The sequence below is a fragment of the Colletes gigas genome, unplaced genomic scaffold, assembly GCF_013123115.1.
Source record: "Colletes gigas isolate AHSC1104 unplaced genomic scaffold, ASM1312311v1 Colletes_gigas_Sc00010, whole genome shotgun sequence".
NCBI classification, from domain to species: Eukaryota; Metazoa; Arthropoda; class Insecta; order Hymenoptera; family Colletidae; genus Colletes; species Colletes gigas.
In genome coordinates this window covers 6,510,921-6,526,986 of record NW_025106639.1, presented here as the reverse complement: position 1 = coordinate 6,526,986, position 16,066 = coordinate 6,510,921, and the positions used below count along the sequence as shown (strand labels likewise).

Below are 16,066 nucleotides of genomic sequence, written 5' to 3'. Positions count from 1 at the left end.
GACGGTCGCTAGATGTCGCGAGAGATGTCACGATCGTGAAAAGGGACGGGATTCGTGCAGGGTCGAGGGTGTTCGGGCGAGATCGTGAGTCTTCGTTCTGTTTCGCGTGCAGGCGTCGGCAGCAGGGAGAGTGGGGGCCATCGTCAGTGGGTAGCCGTCGGCGAGAGGTGGCGGAGGTTTTGTACGGTGAAGAAAAGAGGGGTTAAGTGAGCCGTGCCGGGCCGTAGAAGCGAGCTAGCGGTGGCGCGGCCCGTGCTCGTGCCATAGGACCTCTGCCAGGCAGTAGTGCGTTCGTTTACAAGATGGCAGACGGTCCGTCCGCGGACGACGCGGCCACCGACCTGGGGGACAGTGATTTTCGTTTAACGAGGGAGCGATACAAACGTCAGGACGCCCCGTCCTCGATAACGTTGTTGGGCACGGGTCAGGATACCGCGAGACGCATCCACGAAGACGCTTCGGTGCACGAGAGTAATCCTTATCATCGACTGCATCAACAACATCAACATCGTCCCCCCCGTCGTAATAATCATGCCCATCCTCATCATAATCGTCGGCATGTGAATAACGGTAACAATAACAACAACAATAACCATCATCACCATTATCATCGTCGCGATCGCGAGGAGAACGAGGACGTCGTCGACGGTAACGAGCGTTTTAGTAAAAACGAGAGTGTGAACGGTGTCGGTCTCGACACGATGCGCGTTATTTCGTTCGCGTCAACGAACCGCGAGGATTACGACGAGGACGAGGACGACGAGGATACGTTGGCGGATGAGAACGGTGGTTCGAAGAAGTGCCGTGCCGGTGTTCGTATCGATGTAACAAAGACGGTGAAGAACGGTGAGAGCTGTAACGGTGGTAGTAATAATAATAATAATCGGAGCAGTGGTGGCGAGGGTGCCGCGATGACCGGTGGTGGCAACGCGTCGCGCGGTGACAATGCCGCCTCCACAGCCGACGGTCGGCGGTCTAGGTCCGTGTTTCACGACGCGAATGCTACGAACGATCGCGCGACCGAACCGAACGACCGTCGCGGCCGCCGCGTGGACGACGCGAACGACGACGACGACGAGGACGACGACGACGACGGAAACGCGTTACAGAAAGTGAATTGTCTTGGATGCGATAACACCGAGATCGAGAGAGTGGTCGACGACGACGACGACTCACGAAAGACGGACGGCATTGCTAGTGATGGTAGTAGTGATGGTAGTGGTAGTGGTGCTGCTGCCGCCGCCGCTGTTTCTGCTTCTAATGCCGCTGGTGTTACTGCAAATGGCCTCGTCGCCGCTAGGCATCAGGGCAGCCCTTTCAAGGGACAGGTTAGGACGGCCGAGGACACCCTCGTCGGCCCTTGTGGGAAGAAGCGGTGCACCGATCGATACGACAGCTCCGAGAGTTCTGACAGGTGAGTGAGAGCGAGATAGCTTCTGTCGTTTGCGGAACGCCTCAAGGAGGCGGAGGCGGAGGCGGAGGCGGACGAAGGACGAAAGAGACGAAGACGAAGAAGAGGAAGAGACGGAGCGGAGAAAAACTAGAACCCCCCCCTGCCCCCTGGTGTACATGCGTTTTACTCCCGATTCACGAATATTTTTCACATTTTTATTCCCGTTTTCGTTTCCGGGACGCGTTTCTTTGTCGTTGTTCCGCAAAATTCGAAAGAAAAAGCATCGTTCGGTTCGCACGTATTTCCAGTGTTTACGTTCCAACAGTCGTTTTGTTCGCGGCAGTCCTTTTTTCTCGGCTATATTTCGCTCCGGCTCGCCGGGAGGAGCCACCTGTATATTCGACCGAGGAACGCGATAGTTTCGGGGGATCGGGTCGGTGAATACCCCCGTTGTCGATGCAGCCGTCGACCAAGCGAAGACGGGGCCGCGTTTTCCGAGGCCGGCACGATACTTGGGGTATCGTAATTAGCGCGAAGGCGCGTTCGACGGCAGGCCAGGGGTCGTTGTACCGCGGTTACGAGACCGACAACCGTGGCTGCGTTCGATCTGTGTGCGCGTCGTGTTTATAGGTCCGTAGATGCTGCCAACTCGCTCTCTCTCCTTCTTCCTCTCTTCCCCCTTTACCTCCGTGACCCTCGCTCTTCTCTCTCTCGCCCTTCCCTACGTCTGGCCCTCGCCCTACACGAACTTATCGCACTAGATTCAGCCACGTTCCTTTCTCGATTCGGTTGCTATCCGCATAGTCGAACAACATTTTACTTCCAGCGCGCTTCCTATTTTGGAACATTTCGAATCGCAAGAGCGTTACTCGATATTTTCGAAAATTTACTTACCCCCGTTGCAAGCATCGATTTGTCAAACGCTCGACTCTTCAGTTATTCCGTTTCTCCCGTCCACGTGTTATTTATTATTGAAAACGTTCGTTCGGCGGGGGGGCATATTAATCAGTAATACACGAGGAAAATTTAAATATTTTTTACATAAATACGTATTTCTTTTTGCTATTCTTTCAGTTTTCCACTCGCGAGATTAGTTTTAAGATTGCAAACTTGATCGAATCGCGACGAGTCACGGAAGATACGAGAATCGATCGTTTATAAAATAGTTTTGCAGATTGCGTGCCCACGCCTGCACATTTTGATGCGCGACTTCGAATTTATACCATAGCACGATCGATATCTCGAGAGTTCAGCGTGTCAACAATTAATGGTTGATCTCTGCCCGAGTATGCCTCGTCGGGGATCAATTTTGTTTATGTTTTCAGTAATAAATCGAGATTTCGCTCGGAACGGTCGCGGCATTTATAGGCGACCGTGAATCCGTGCTTCTTATCGCGGTGGTTTCTTTAGTTATCGCGTAATTTAAAATTAAAATCGTGCTTATTTGTGCTCGGAAATTTTTTATACAAACGCGAGCAAAGTTTAATCGATTTACGAACTGGAAACGCACGTTCGCCAACGGTTTCGATCTTGGACGCGGAAACGGGACGACTTTTGAATCAAGGTTAGGCCGACAACTAGCTCAAAACTAATATTTAGAAAATGTTTGGTGCCTAGAATTCCGGAACCCTCTGTTCCGCGTTGCTTTATAGCACACGAACGTAAAAATTGTAATCGACGTTCCGATCGGTTCGTATTTCGCGAACATCGAAATGGTGGAACGTAAACCAAGTTCGAATTCCGTGTACCGAAATGGTGCCTCGTAACTTTCCGACTTTTCTCGCTGCGATTAGTTTCCGTGCGCCAGTGGACGCGCTGAACTTGGATAGAAAGGAGGTTCGCAACAAAAGTTTAGTACCCTAACGGTTCTTCTCTGTGGAACACTAAACCCAGGAGCGTTTCTTAAGAAGAACGTCACCCGCTAACCGCATTGTTGTCCACGTTGACCGATAATACGTATTTAGAATCGAGTCCCAACTTCCGCTTACTTGTTTCAGCAGCCGTGTATGGTATTCGAGCAATTCGATGTGTAATCGATAGGTATCGAAAATGTTGGGTACTCGGTATCCACTATCGGTACAACGTTTCCCCCTGGAAACGGGTACCGTTCGAGACTCGATAACATAGTAATCGACCAGTTTGATAAAGAATTATTATTAGATCGCTTATATCGAGTTCAGCGCAGTCATCGAATTAAATTGATCGCGAACGATGCCTTCGAAACGGAAACGGATCGATAAGCGGTTACCCTACACCGAGAACAGTATCGATACGGTGTCATACCCATCGCTGCTTCTTGTTTCCTGAAAGCGTTACGTGTCTTTGTCCGCATAATCTGGTCATTGAATCCATGTTTATTTTGTCTACTGTACCCCCGTGCGGTATGCCTTCGCGAAACGCTCGGTGGAGGTGGAAAGTGGGGGAGGACTTGTCCCGAACTGTAATTGGATCGAATTCGAGGGGAGAGCGACTCACGGTTGGTCGGTCGTTCGCGCGCGATATTTCGAGTCACGGTTCACAAGCGTACGAGTCGATATGCATCTTTTGTTTCATTTTGTCGACTGCTCTCATCGCGGATGGACAGAATTTCGTTCGAACAACAGGCTATAAATTGTTCGCTTTAGAATTGCAACTCTCGTCGAACAGACAACGGACGTAGAGTCGTTCGTGACCATGATTCCTCGCGTATGTTACCGAGGTCACAATTTTAACCGAATCTCCAGAATAATCGTGTCGGTTATTCCCTATAGGGGATGCACCCGAGGGAAGATATTTTATTTTGCTATTAATATCGTGTGTTCTTGCACCAGGATGGCTGCAGTTTATTAATCCTTAAGCAAGTCAGGGCCGGCGCCAGAACATTACGCGCCCTAGGCGACTGACCTAGTTGGCCTCACGGTAGCATCGATCTTGGCCTCGTTCGTGGAAACGTTATGCACAAAGAGCCACAGAATCGACGCGAGATTCTTCTCTCGCGTTTTTCCTCGGTCTATCCTCGCGGAATAAGTTTTCCTTTTCGTTCGGCTAATCGGCCACCTAGAGATAGTCGCGTTTGACTTCGATAACGATTATCTGTACGGTTACCAGGAAACGCGGGAGCCTCGTTGCCTTTTTCTATCCGGATGCAGCTCCAGCAAAAAACTGTTCACCTTTGGATTCCTGAAACCCGAACTTTGCCCGCAGACCAGCAAAATTTTACTCGTATTCGCAAACGATTTCGATCGAGCAACGGATCAAAGGTCGTTCGTCTTTTCCTCGTTATAAGTATTTTTCATTCAGTTTCTGCGTGCGTGGATCGTAGTCGCGCTCCCGGAAGCAAAGCAGTTTCTCCCACTCTGTATCCATTGCTGTAATACACTCCAATTGTTTTGTCAGCGGTAACTAGCAGTGGCTGTTTTACATCGACGATTGAACTCGAGCCTGTGCGCTCGTGCGTGCGTCCAATTACAACGCGTTCGCAACGGCGGCGAAGAAACGCCGATACTTTCAAGACCAAACTAAAAATTTCCCCGTAATCGAGGGGAGAGAAGAGTGTTTCAAGTTGCTCGAGTTAATCCATAAATTTGGCAGTCGCGAATGAAAAGAATCCGGGCGAACGCGTTGGAAGGAAAGCTTTGTTCCGACAATGGCGCTCGGGGATCCCGTACGGTCTGATCGAATTGAACGCTCGGGCGTAATTTACAAGGCACTCAAAACGCACCCCACGCGGTGCATCCTTTGGAGCGCGTGCAATGGCCTCGATGGTTAACGTGTACGGCCTATAGAGGCCTTCTGGTAATATTTTCATGGCCGCGGCCAGAGGGAGAATCGACTCCCGCTGCGGCCGAGCCCGACTCTGGCTGCTTGTATTTTCTGTTGTAATCGGTGCTCGGTCTCCCGGTACAGTTGACGGCATTTTCTGTGTGCCGCTCGAGAGGCCTTATCGCTCCTCCAATGCGTCCAGATAATGACCCGAATTCGGCTCGACGCTCGTTAATCTCCCAGCGCCGATATCGCGCCGCTTTGCCAGACTAATCGCCGCTTTCTCGTGTTTTCGTTTCGATTCTCGGTCTTTGCTACACGACACGGACGCGCAATATCTTACTCGCGGTAATAGATAGCCAAACAACCTCAAGAAACTTCGCCGTTGCATCGATCGAAAGTTTACGAAGACGATTTCCTCGAACCGTTGACGGAAGCAACGCTTGAATCTCGTCGGTGTTTCCTTCACTCGTGGGCCCAGTTTCATGGTTGTTACGATAAACTTTCTCTGGTTCCATATTTAAAATTGCAGAATTTGATTGATGCAATGGCATGAATACATATTCTAATTAAAAGAAATATCGTATTTCGAATATGCGATCAAAGCCCGTAAATCTAATGTTAAAAATAACGAGTGTAGCCTGAAACTTGCCAACTTACAAGCAACTGACATATAGAGGATAAACAATTCTTCAAATTTCAATCGTGATTCGAAGTTTCTATCCGGATAAGAAATCCTGTTCGTCGTCGTCGATCTATCGATCCTCCTCGACCGCGATCGTGGTCCCGCGGAAACTCGAGGATCGATAGACTGCACGCGTTGCATTCGACGCCGTTCGGTCGCGGACAACATAATTAGGTTGTCGAAAAACGCCAGAGCGAAGCGTGTAGCCTGTTCTGGTTCCCGTTCCCGGCGGTTTATTTTTTCCTGGTCGTCCACCGGCGCCGCCGCCGCTGCTGGGTCCCCGAAACGAAACGAAACGAAACGAAGCGAAGCGGGGGCGATCGTGAAGCGGTCGCGACTCGACGCGAATCGCGTGGCCGTGGCCGTGGCCGTGAAAGTGAAATTCGTGAATGAAACGAGTGGAACAGCCGGCAAACCGAAGTGAAGGTAAAGGTTGCCGGTTTCACCCGGTTCACGCGCGACCGTCTTTCTTCTTCTTCGACCAGCCTGAATTCTCCATTTCGCGGGCCACGGCGTCCACCTCGCGACAAACTGCATTCGATCCTGTTAGAAACGTAGAAATCAAGGAATGCCTGAAGCAGGCCATGTGCTTCTCCTTAGCGCGCCTCCCCCTCTTAAAGGAGGATCGGCCAGAATGTTTAGACAAAGAAGGACCGTACTGTCAAGGGTGCCCTCACGACCCTGGTTTTCTGTCAGGGGACAGAACTGTATTCGCTTTTGCCGTGAGCAGAGATACGCTACAGTTTTAGAAAGCAACTCGTGTCGATTTTTATTTAAAACGCCCGACCGCTATCCAGATCCTGATATCGAACTTTTCTTACAATCCCCAATTCTTATTTATCTAGCAAGCGAATTGCTTGATCCTTCGACCCTTTGCACTTGGATATACCCATTGAAAGGGCGTCTTAAACACCTAGCAAGAGATTAGGATGTCCCCTTTGAAAGGGATCCAGAGATCGTTGCTTTTCTTTAGAGATTTCACTACCCATTTCACAAGCGAGTTCGAGTCGCTGATACTCGCTAGTGTTTTGTTGGATGACCAATAGGCCAAATATCGATACGTCATCGTCTGTTAGTCACTAGGACTAAGGGTCCTCCTCCCCTACTATTGCTAAGACATATATGATCCATATGTGGTCCAAGAGTCAAATACTTCATAGTCGAGTTCGACGTGAGTTCAACGTAATCGAATACACTCTTACAATACTTATAGTTTTATCAAGTTCCAAAGGTTGTAGAGACGAACGTTCGTAATAATATAGTTGGCCACCCACGCGAAACGGGAATTGTATAACGGACGGACGCATCCTGAAACTATCCGCGATTCAATTATCTCGGAGCGAGTTTTCGCGCGTCGAAACTTCCGTCTTGGGGGGGGGGGATCGTCAGTACCGGAACAGCGCCGATGATCGATGTTCCACTTTCGCGGTTGTTTCTCAACGCCACCCACATCCACGATCGAGTCGTCCCCGAATTTTTGTCCGGGCGAGACGAGTCACGATCGTTCCCGCGGACGCAAGACAAACGCGCCTGTCGAGCGAGCGCAACCGGCCCTAAGCTTTCTAACTGCAGTTGCGACATCGTTCGCGCTGTGTTTTTGCGGCAACGCTCATGGGAAACCCTCCTCCTCTCTCTCGACGCCCGCCTCCGCGTCCACCGCCTTGTTAACTGGCGCATTTTATGCCCGTGCACAATACCGTCGCATTTTTTCCCTACTTTTAACCGCCCACGTGCCGACGATCGAGAAAGGAACGATCGAAAAGCTTATCGTCCCTCGATATTATCGTACGCTCTCGGTGATTCGTAGCTACGAACACACATCTGTAGATAACGAATCTATCGGTGTTTCGAAATTTCATTGCTCTCGAGCGATCTTGGAACCCGAACTCGTCGGTTTTGAAACCGTTTCGATGGATCTTGCGACGCCCAAGGACGTGGATCGCCGCGGATGCATTTGAAAGTTTGCTCGCGACAATGCAAGCCGAGTTAAATGATATTCGAGAGTCGATCGTTACACACCCTGGTCGCCGTGGAACCTGACGCTGCGCGCAAGAATCCCGCCTCGCCTAACTCGTCGTATTTTCACTGCCGACGTACCGCGTCGTAAACTATCCGTGCAACGACTGCTCCGGGGGTCTCGAAAGACGAAAGGTTAATAGAATTCAGCGAATCCAGAAGCTTCCGGGAACAGACGAAACGTATGGAGGAATCGGTGTCTCGAACGGGGACTTGAAATTTCCTGAAACACTGCGACGACCGTCCCTTGGAATCCCGCTAACCCGTTACGAAGCTTTGCAGCCGAGCGGTTGGGTCTTATTAGAATAAATTCTAAGCGAAGGGGCTTCGTTTACGGGGCGAATTAACGAGCGTACAGGTAGAGGTACTTGCAAGCAAAAGCAAAAGTTCTGCATATTATAGACGCACTTTCTGATTTATTTTAGATTTGGAATTTTTTACTCGTCGTTCCTATTTTCTGAACAGAATGAATGTTCTGGTAGAAGTTTTGCAATCGTCGTGTCTCGAAAAGCTACGATTATTTTCATACCAAAACACTTGTACATCCCCTTTTGTGCAGTTTTATTCCTAATGTTGTTGCACGATCGGTACTTAACGACGGTTAATCGCTCAGTAATTGCAATTACCCTCGAAATTGCAATCTCGATCAACGGAGACGATCCCAGTCGCCGAGTAAACGGAGACCACCCGAGGTAACAGGAGCCATTACGGAGGTCAATCTGCCCCCAGGACCTTCGCTCGAATATACATATACATATGTATTTATTTATATATACAGGGTGTTCGGCCACCTCCAGAAAAAATTTTAATGAGCGATAGTACAGGCCGAAATAAGACGAAAATCAAGAATACCAATTTGTTGATGGAAGCTTCGTTAAAAAGTTATTAACGTTTAAAGTGCCGCCCTTACTGAATTTTTTTCTCGAAAATGCGCAAGATTTCGGGGGTATGTCTATTCACCAAAAATGACTATAATTGAACCCTACAACCGAAAATAATTTTTCCACAACGATTTGCAATTTTTTAATTTTCTCGAATAATTTCTCACATTCTCTATATTTTTTCTCGAAAGTGGGCAGGATTTCGTGGGTATGTCTAATGACAAAAACTAATTGTAATTGATCCCCGCAACCGAAAATAATTTTTTTAGAACGATTTGAAAAATTTTTTTTCGCCGAAAAATTTCAGCACCTACTCGATTTTTTTTCTCGAAAGTAGATAGGATTTCGGAGGTATGTGTACTCACCAAAAATGATTGTAGTTGACCCCCGCAACCGAAAATAATTTTTCCAGAACGATTTGAAATTTTTAAATTTAATTGTTAATAACTTTTTAACGAAGCTTCCATCAACAAATTAGTATTCTTGATTTTCGTCTTATTTTGGCCTCTACTATCGCTCATTAAAATTTTTGCTAGAGGTGGCCGAACACCCTTTATATGTATATCTATATATTAGAAGTTTTGCCTTTGACGATTCTGGGCTAAGTCCTGTGCTGTTCCTCACAGTGCTCTTACCTTGATCCTTCAGGAAAAAATTTTTATTTTTTCCAGCAGTATGTCAGGTCGTCTGCCTCTTTTAACTACTCTCTCTCCATCCATAAACAATCAATGCCTCGACACGCGCTAGATGGAGATCCAACGCCCAGGCCTGTTTAGTCTCGTTCACTCTTTAGGTCACATGCACCCCAAAACTCTGTCATAAATCTATCGTAGACTCTCTTGACTCTCTTGGAAAATGCATTGCCGCTAACACATATATCCCTCCATCGATAGACTCCGCGGAAACTCGAGCAAAATGATTCCGATAATCGTCGATTTCGAGAAAGCAAACGAAGAGTTCGAAGGTGGATGCTCGAAGGAAACGACAAGCTCTGCCCTTAATTGGTATTAATCCGCGGTCCTTGTAATTAGACAGGAATAAAAAGGAGGCTCTCGTCGAAGGGTGGGGTGGGACGCGTTAATTGGATCGAGGGGCGACGATCGTTCGCAACGGTATCAAGAACGAGGAACACCCGTTAGAACAGAACCCGGAGAACTTGTTGCTTGAATCGAGAGAGGGCCAGGGCACGAAAAGGGCCGCCAGGTTGCCGCGTATTGATCCAACAACTGGCCAACGCTCGTACCGTACATCGCTGCGCTATCGGTACTCCCCGAACGCCCTCGAATCGACGGAAACCTAATCTCCTTACGCCGGGAACATCGACCAACGACGCTCGATCCATCCACGAATCATCGAGGCCGTCGATAGTCACCGATATCGCTTGCGATCGAACAGTTTCCTAGAAAATGGGCGTGCGTTTCGTATCATAAACGTTCGAGGGTGCAGCAGCTAGCGTAGCAAACACACGATCGAACCTTTCAACTTCGTTACTTTTACACGCACGCTTCTCGAAACCTTCTTAGGCGAAGTGTGTTTCTCTAAAGGTGAAAAAATATTTAGAAACTCTCGGAGGTGTTAAGTATACGGTGGAGGGCAGGACGGGTTAGGGCGTTGGTACGATCGGTGTTTGGATACGGGAGGCTCCCGACCGTAGTTATACTCGAGAGTCACGCGATTCGATCGATTTCGTACGCGATCTCGTCGAAGGACACTCTGGGCGAACACCTTCCGCGCGGATCTCTAGCCGAAAACGTAATTATAGAGGGCATCCATCCTCCCCTCCTCGGATCGAATTTCCCGTGAATCGTTTACCACACGATCGGGATCTAACGGCGTTCGCCGCGAGGACGATCCGACGACCACCTACGGCGATCCAGCGCGATCGAGCGTGGCTCGTGAAACTTCGACGTTTATGACAAAAGGTGTATCCTCCGAACGGTCTCGCGAAGGAGCTGGCAAGAACCAGCCCCACGTGGGCAGTGATTAATTGCGACACAACGAGCGAACACGCCGCGGCCCGTGTCCGTACGCGGTTTTCTGCCAGCGTATGCGAAAGCCCTTGTACGAGCGCGGAACCCGCACAATAGGCCACAGCGACCGGCGTGGGCAAAAGATCGTCTTTGGTCTTGTTCGACCGACTCCGAGAGCCTTTGTTGTTCTACAGCGCGATTCAAAACCGGCGTCGAACCGTTTCACCTCCTCCCCCTCCCCTCTGCTTCCGACTGTGTTTAAAATTGCATCAACAGTCACTCGCGATTAATTTACGCTATTTTTATTTCGATGTTATCTTTCGTTAGATATTCAGAGGAAATTGCGGTAACGAATGGTGTTTACTTTTGTACGTAATAAATACGGCCGGAGAGAGAGTAATCGGCGATAGGAAAATCGCGCGAACAACGGTCCTTGTTTCAATTTTATACGCGTTACCGAACCGTGGAACTTGACTCCGGTAGTTGCGTTGCAATTTAATCGAAAGATTCGAATCGTTTCGGTAATTGTGCACAGTCGAGAGCCGCCGTTTGTTGAAATCGGTTGTAGCCTAGATCCCGGTCGAGCGTGGTTTCGCGTTCTCCGGACTTCGAGGTTGGCCTATCGCCTGCCCGTACTCGTTCGCGGATTACAATCTGGTTCGCAAGCTGCAACCTAGGCCTAGGTCCGGCTCTCGTCGATTTCGCAACGCGCGTCTGTTTTGCAAGCTGGTCTGTTTTCGCGTTTTGCCAGCATCGGCAGAAGTGCTGCAGGCCTCCAAGGCTTTCACTCTCTTCGCGTTGCATTCCGCGGCGTGATCGCTCGTCGACGGATTCGCGTCGCGATTCCTTTGGTCACGGTTCGCGACCTCCATTTTTACCCGTTTACTCTTTGCCACGCAACCTATATTCTTCCACTCGAACCGTCGAAAAGTTACGCTCTAGAAGAATGGACAAAGTAATAACGTTTCGAAAACTGGTTTATTGTAGGATTTAACAAAAAAGAATTGTATTTGGAACAAATGTACAAATAATATAACTAAATGAACGAATTTGAAATACAACAAACACACAGTCTTTTTACACAAATCAAAATCTCATTAATTGCCCACACAAATTCAAATCACGTCTGTCTTTTCCAATCACTCGTTACTCTCTCCCCGTTGTCTCGCTGTCCCTGGTAACCCCTTCTTTTTTAACAAAACACTCTCAACCCTTTTGCACATAAGTTAACATTACTCCAAACTACAGCGTGACACAAATATTCAACACAATTATCCTACATTCGGACATCTCCACGTTGTGATAACACCTTCGCTCTGAATAAATAATTTTGCTATACCTGCCAAAGACTTCTTTGCAAAAATTACTTTCTCTAACTCAGACCATTGAAAAAATATTGCAATATCTTCAAAATCAGAGATCCATCTTTCTACAGAATATACACCAGTACCATCAAACTGGCGAACACAATCTTCTATATCACGATAACTCATAGGAAATTTTCAGTGATCTCGTTTATTTAACGAAGAGAAATGCGTAGTATTGTTATCATTTATATCTTCAAGTATAATAGATGTTTCAACATTCTCACCGTGAACATCTTCAATGATTTCATCAACTTCATCGTCTTCAGGATCACCTTCTGTAGTGGAACACAGAGAATGTAAATCCATTAATCCAGAACAAATTTTCTGAATCAAATCTTCTCGAGATCCTCTATAATCCAGGTCTAGGATGTTACAACAAGATACCAAATCGCCATAACTTAAACCAGTAGCATATGTTAATTTAGCTTTATGTTCTACTGAATTTGTCTGAAATTGAAAGCCTTCAAAATCACGTATGCGTCTTCGATTTCTTCGATCACCTTCAGTTTCAAAACTAAATTTATGCAAAGCTTTTATACTCGCTACAGATGCGTTATTAATTTTGTACTGAATTTTCCCGATTTGAGCTAAACTTTCCATACTGAAAGTACGTAACTTTTCAGAATTCTTCTAGAATTATATATATGTAAAATGTTCCTTCGCAAATTCGTCTTCTCGATCGACTCGGACGAGCCCCCAAATTTGTAGGATTTAACAAAAAAGAATTGTATTTGGAACAAATGTACAAATAATATAACTAAATGAACGAATTTGAAATACAACAAACACACAATCTTTTTACACAAATCAAAATCTCATTAATTGCCCACACAAATTCAAATCACGTCTGTCTTTTCCAATCACTCGTTACTCTCTCCCCGTTGTCTCGCTGTCCCTGGTAACCCCTTCTTTTTTAACAAAACACTCTCAACCCTTTTGCACATAAGTTAACATTACTCCAAACTACAGCGTGACACAAATATTCAACACAATTATCCTACATTCGGCCATCTCCACGTTGTGATAACACCTTCGCTCTGAATAAATAATTTTGCTATACCTGTCAAAGACTTCTTTGCAAAAATTACTTTCTCTAACTCAGACCATTGAAAAAATATTGCAATATCTTCAAAATCAGAGATCCATCTTTCTACAGAATATACACCAGTACCATCAAACTGGCGAACACAATCTTCTATATCACGATAACTCATAGGAAATTTTCAGTGATCTCGTTTATTTAACGAAGAGAAATGTGTAGTATTGTTATCATTTATATCTTCAAGTATAATAGATGTTTCAACATTCTCACCGTGAACATCTTCAATGATTTCATCAACTTCATCGTCTTCAGGATCACCTTCTGTAGTGGAACACAGAGAACGTAAATCCATTAACCCAGAACAAATTTTCTGAATCAAATCTTCTCGAGATCCTCTATAATCCAGGTCTAGGATGTTACAACAAGATACCAAATCGCCATAACTTAAACCAGTAGCATATGTTAATTTAGCTTTATGTTCTACTGAATCTGTCTGAAATTGAAAGCCTTCAAAATCACGTATGCGTCTTCGATTTCTTCGATCACCTTCAGTTTCAAAAATAAATTTATGCAACGCTCTTATACTCGCTACAGATGCGTTATTAATTTTGTACTGAATTTTCCCGATTTGAGCTAAAGTTTCCATACTGAAAGTACGTAACTTTTCAGAATTCTTCTAGAATTATATATATGTAAAATGTTCCTTCACAAATTCTTCTTCTCGATCGACTCGGACGAGCCCCCAAATTTGTAGGATTTAACGAAAAAGAATTGTATTTGGAACAATTGTACAAATAATATAACTAAATGAACGAATTTGGAATACAACAAACACACAATCTTTTTACACAAATCAAAATCTCATTAATTATCCACACAAATTCAAATCACGTCTGTCTCTTTCAATCACTCGTTACTCTCTCCCCGTTGTCTCGCTCCCCTGGTAACCCCTTCTTTTTTAACAAAACACTCTCAATCCTTTTGCACATAACTTAACATTACTCCAAACTACAGCGTGACACAAATATTCAACACAATTATCCTACATTCGGCCATCTCCACGTTGTGATAACACCTTCGCTCTGAATAAATAATTTTGCTATACCTGTCAAAGACTTCTTTGCAAAAATTACTTTCTCTAACTCAGACCATTGAAAAAATATTGCAATATCTTCAAAATCAGAGATCCATCTTTCTACAGAATATACACCAGTACCATCAAACTGGCGAACACAATCTTCTATATCACGATAACTCATAGGAAATTTTCAGTGATCTCGTTTATTTAACGAAGAGAAATGCGTAGTATTGTTATCATTTATATCTTCAAGTATAATAGATGTTTCAACATTCTCACCGTGAACATCTTCAATGATTTCATCAACTTCATCGTCTTCAGGATCACCTTCTGTAGTGGAACACAGAGAATGTAAATCCATTAATCCAGAACAAATTTTCTGAATCAAATCTTCTCGAGATCCTCTATAATCCAGGTCTAGGATGTTACAACAAGATACCAAATCGCCATAACTTAAACCAGTAGCATATGTTAATTTAGCTTTATGTTCTACTGAATTTGTCTGAAATTGAAAGCCTTCAAAATCACGTATGCGTCTTCGATTTCTTCGATCACCTTCAGTTTCAAAACTAAATTTATGCAAACGCTCTTTATACTCGCTACAGATGCGTTATTAATTTTGTACTGAATTTTCCCGATTTGAGCTAAAGTTTCCATACTGAAAGTACGTAACTTTTCAGAATTCTTCTAGAATTATATATATGTAAAATGTTCCTTCGCAAATTCGTCTTCTCGATCGACTCGGACGAGCCCCCAAATTTGTAGGATTTAACAAAAAAGAATTGTATTTGGAACAAATGTACAAATAATATAACTAAATGAACGAATTTGAAATACAACAAACACACAATCTTTTTACACAAATCAAAATCTCATTAATTGCCCACACAAATTCAAATCACGTCTGTCTTTTCCAATCACTCGTTACTCTCTCCCCGTTGTCTCGCTGTCCCTGGTAACCCCTTCTTTTTTAACAAAACACTCTCAACCCTTTTGCACATAAGTTAACATTACTCCAAACTACAGCGTGACACAAATATTCAACACAATTATCCTACATTCGGCCATCTCCACGTTGTGATAACACCTTCGCTCTGAATAAATAATTTTGCTATACCTGTCAAAGACTTCTTTGCAAAAATTACTTTCTCTAACTCAGACCATTGAAACAATATTGCAATATCTTCAAAATCAGAGATCCATCTTTCTACAGAATATACACCAGTACCATCAAACTGGCGAACACAATCTTCTATATCACGATAACTCATAGGAAATTTTCAGTGATCTCGTTTATTTAACGAAGAGAAATGCGTAGTATTGTTATCATTTATATCTTCAAGTATAATAGATGTTTCAACATTCTCACCGTGAACATCTTCAATGATTTCATCAACTTCATCGTCTTCAGGATCACCTTCTGTAGTGGAACACAGAGAACGTAAATCCATTAATCCAGAACAAATTTTCTGAATCAAATCTTCTCGAGATCCTCTATAATCCAGGTCTAGGATGTTACAACAAGATACCAAATCGCCATAACTTAAACCAGTAGCATATGTTAATTTAGCTTTATGTTCTACTGAATTTGTCTGAAATTGAAAGCCTTCAAAATCACGTATGCGTCTTCGATTTCTTCGATCACCTTCAGTTTCAAAACTAAATTTATGCAACGCTCTTATACTCGCTACAGATGCGTTATTAATTTTGTACTGAATTTTCCCGATTTGAGCTAAAGTTTCCATACTGAAAGTACGTAACTTTCAGAATTCTTCTAGAATTATATATATGTAAAATGTTCCTTCGCAAATTCGTCTTCTCGATCGACTCGGACGAGCCCCCAAATTTGTAGGATTTAACAAAAAAGAATTGTATTTGGAACAAATGTACAAA

The 16,066-nt window shown here is 45.0% G+C and overlaps 1 protein-coding gene across 1 annotated transcript in view; it reads left to right on the top strand.

Moving 5' to 3' along the window:
• The first annotated feature begins 197 nt into the window (after positions 1-197).
• The window catches only part of LOC122397978 (general transcriptional corepressor trfA), a 127,912-nt gene continuing 112,043 nt past the window's right edge, over positions 198-16,066 (top strand). The window contains exon 1 of the mRNA XM_043397515.1: positions 198-1,414. Coding sequence (XP_043253450.1) covers positions 303-1,414 — 1,112 coding nt within the window. The 5' untranslated portion in view covers positions 198-302. The remainder of the gene's footprint in view (positions 1,415-16,066) is intronic.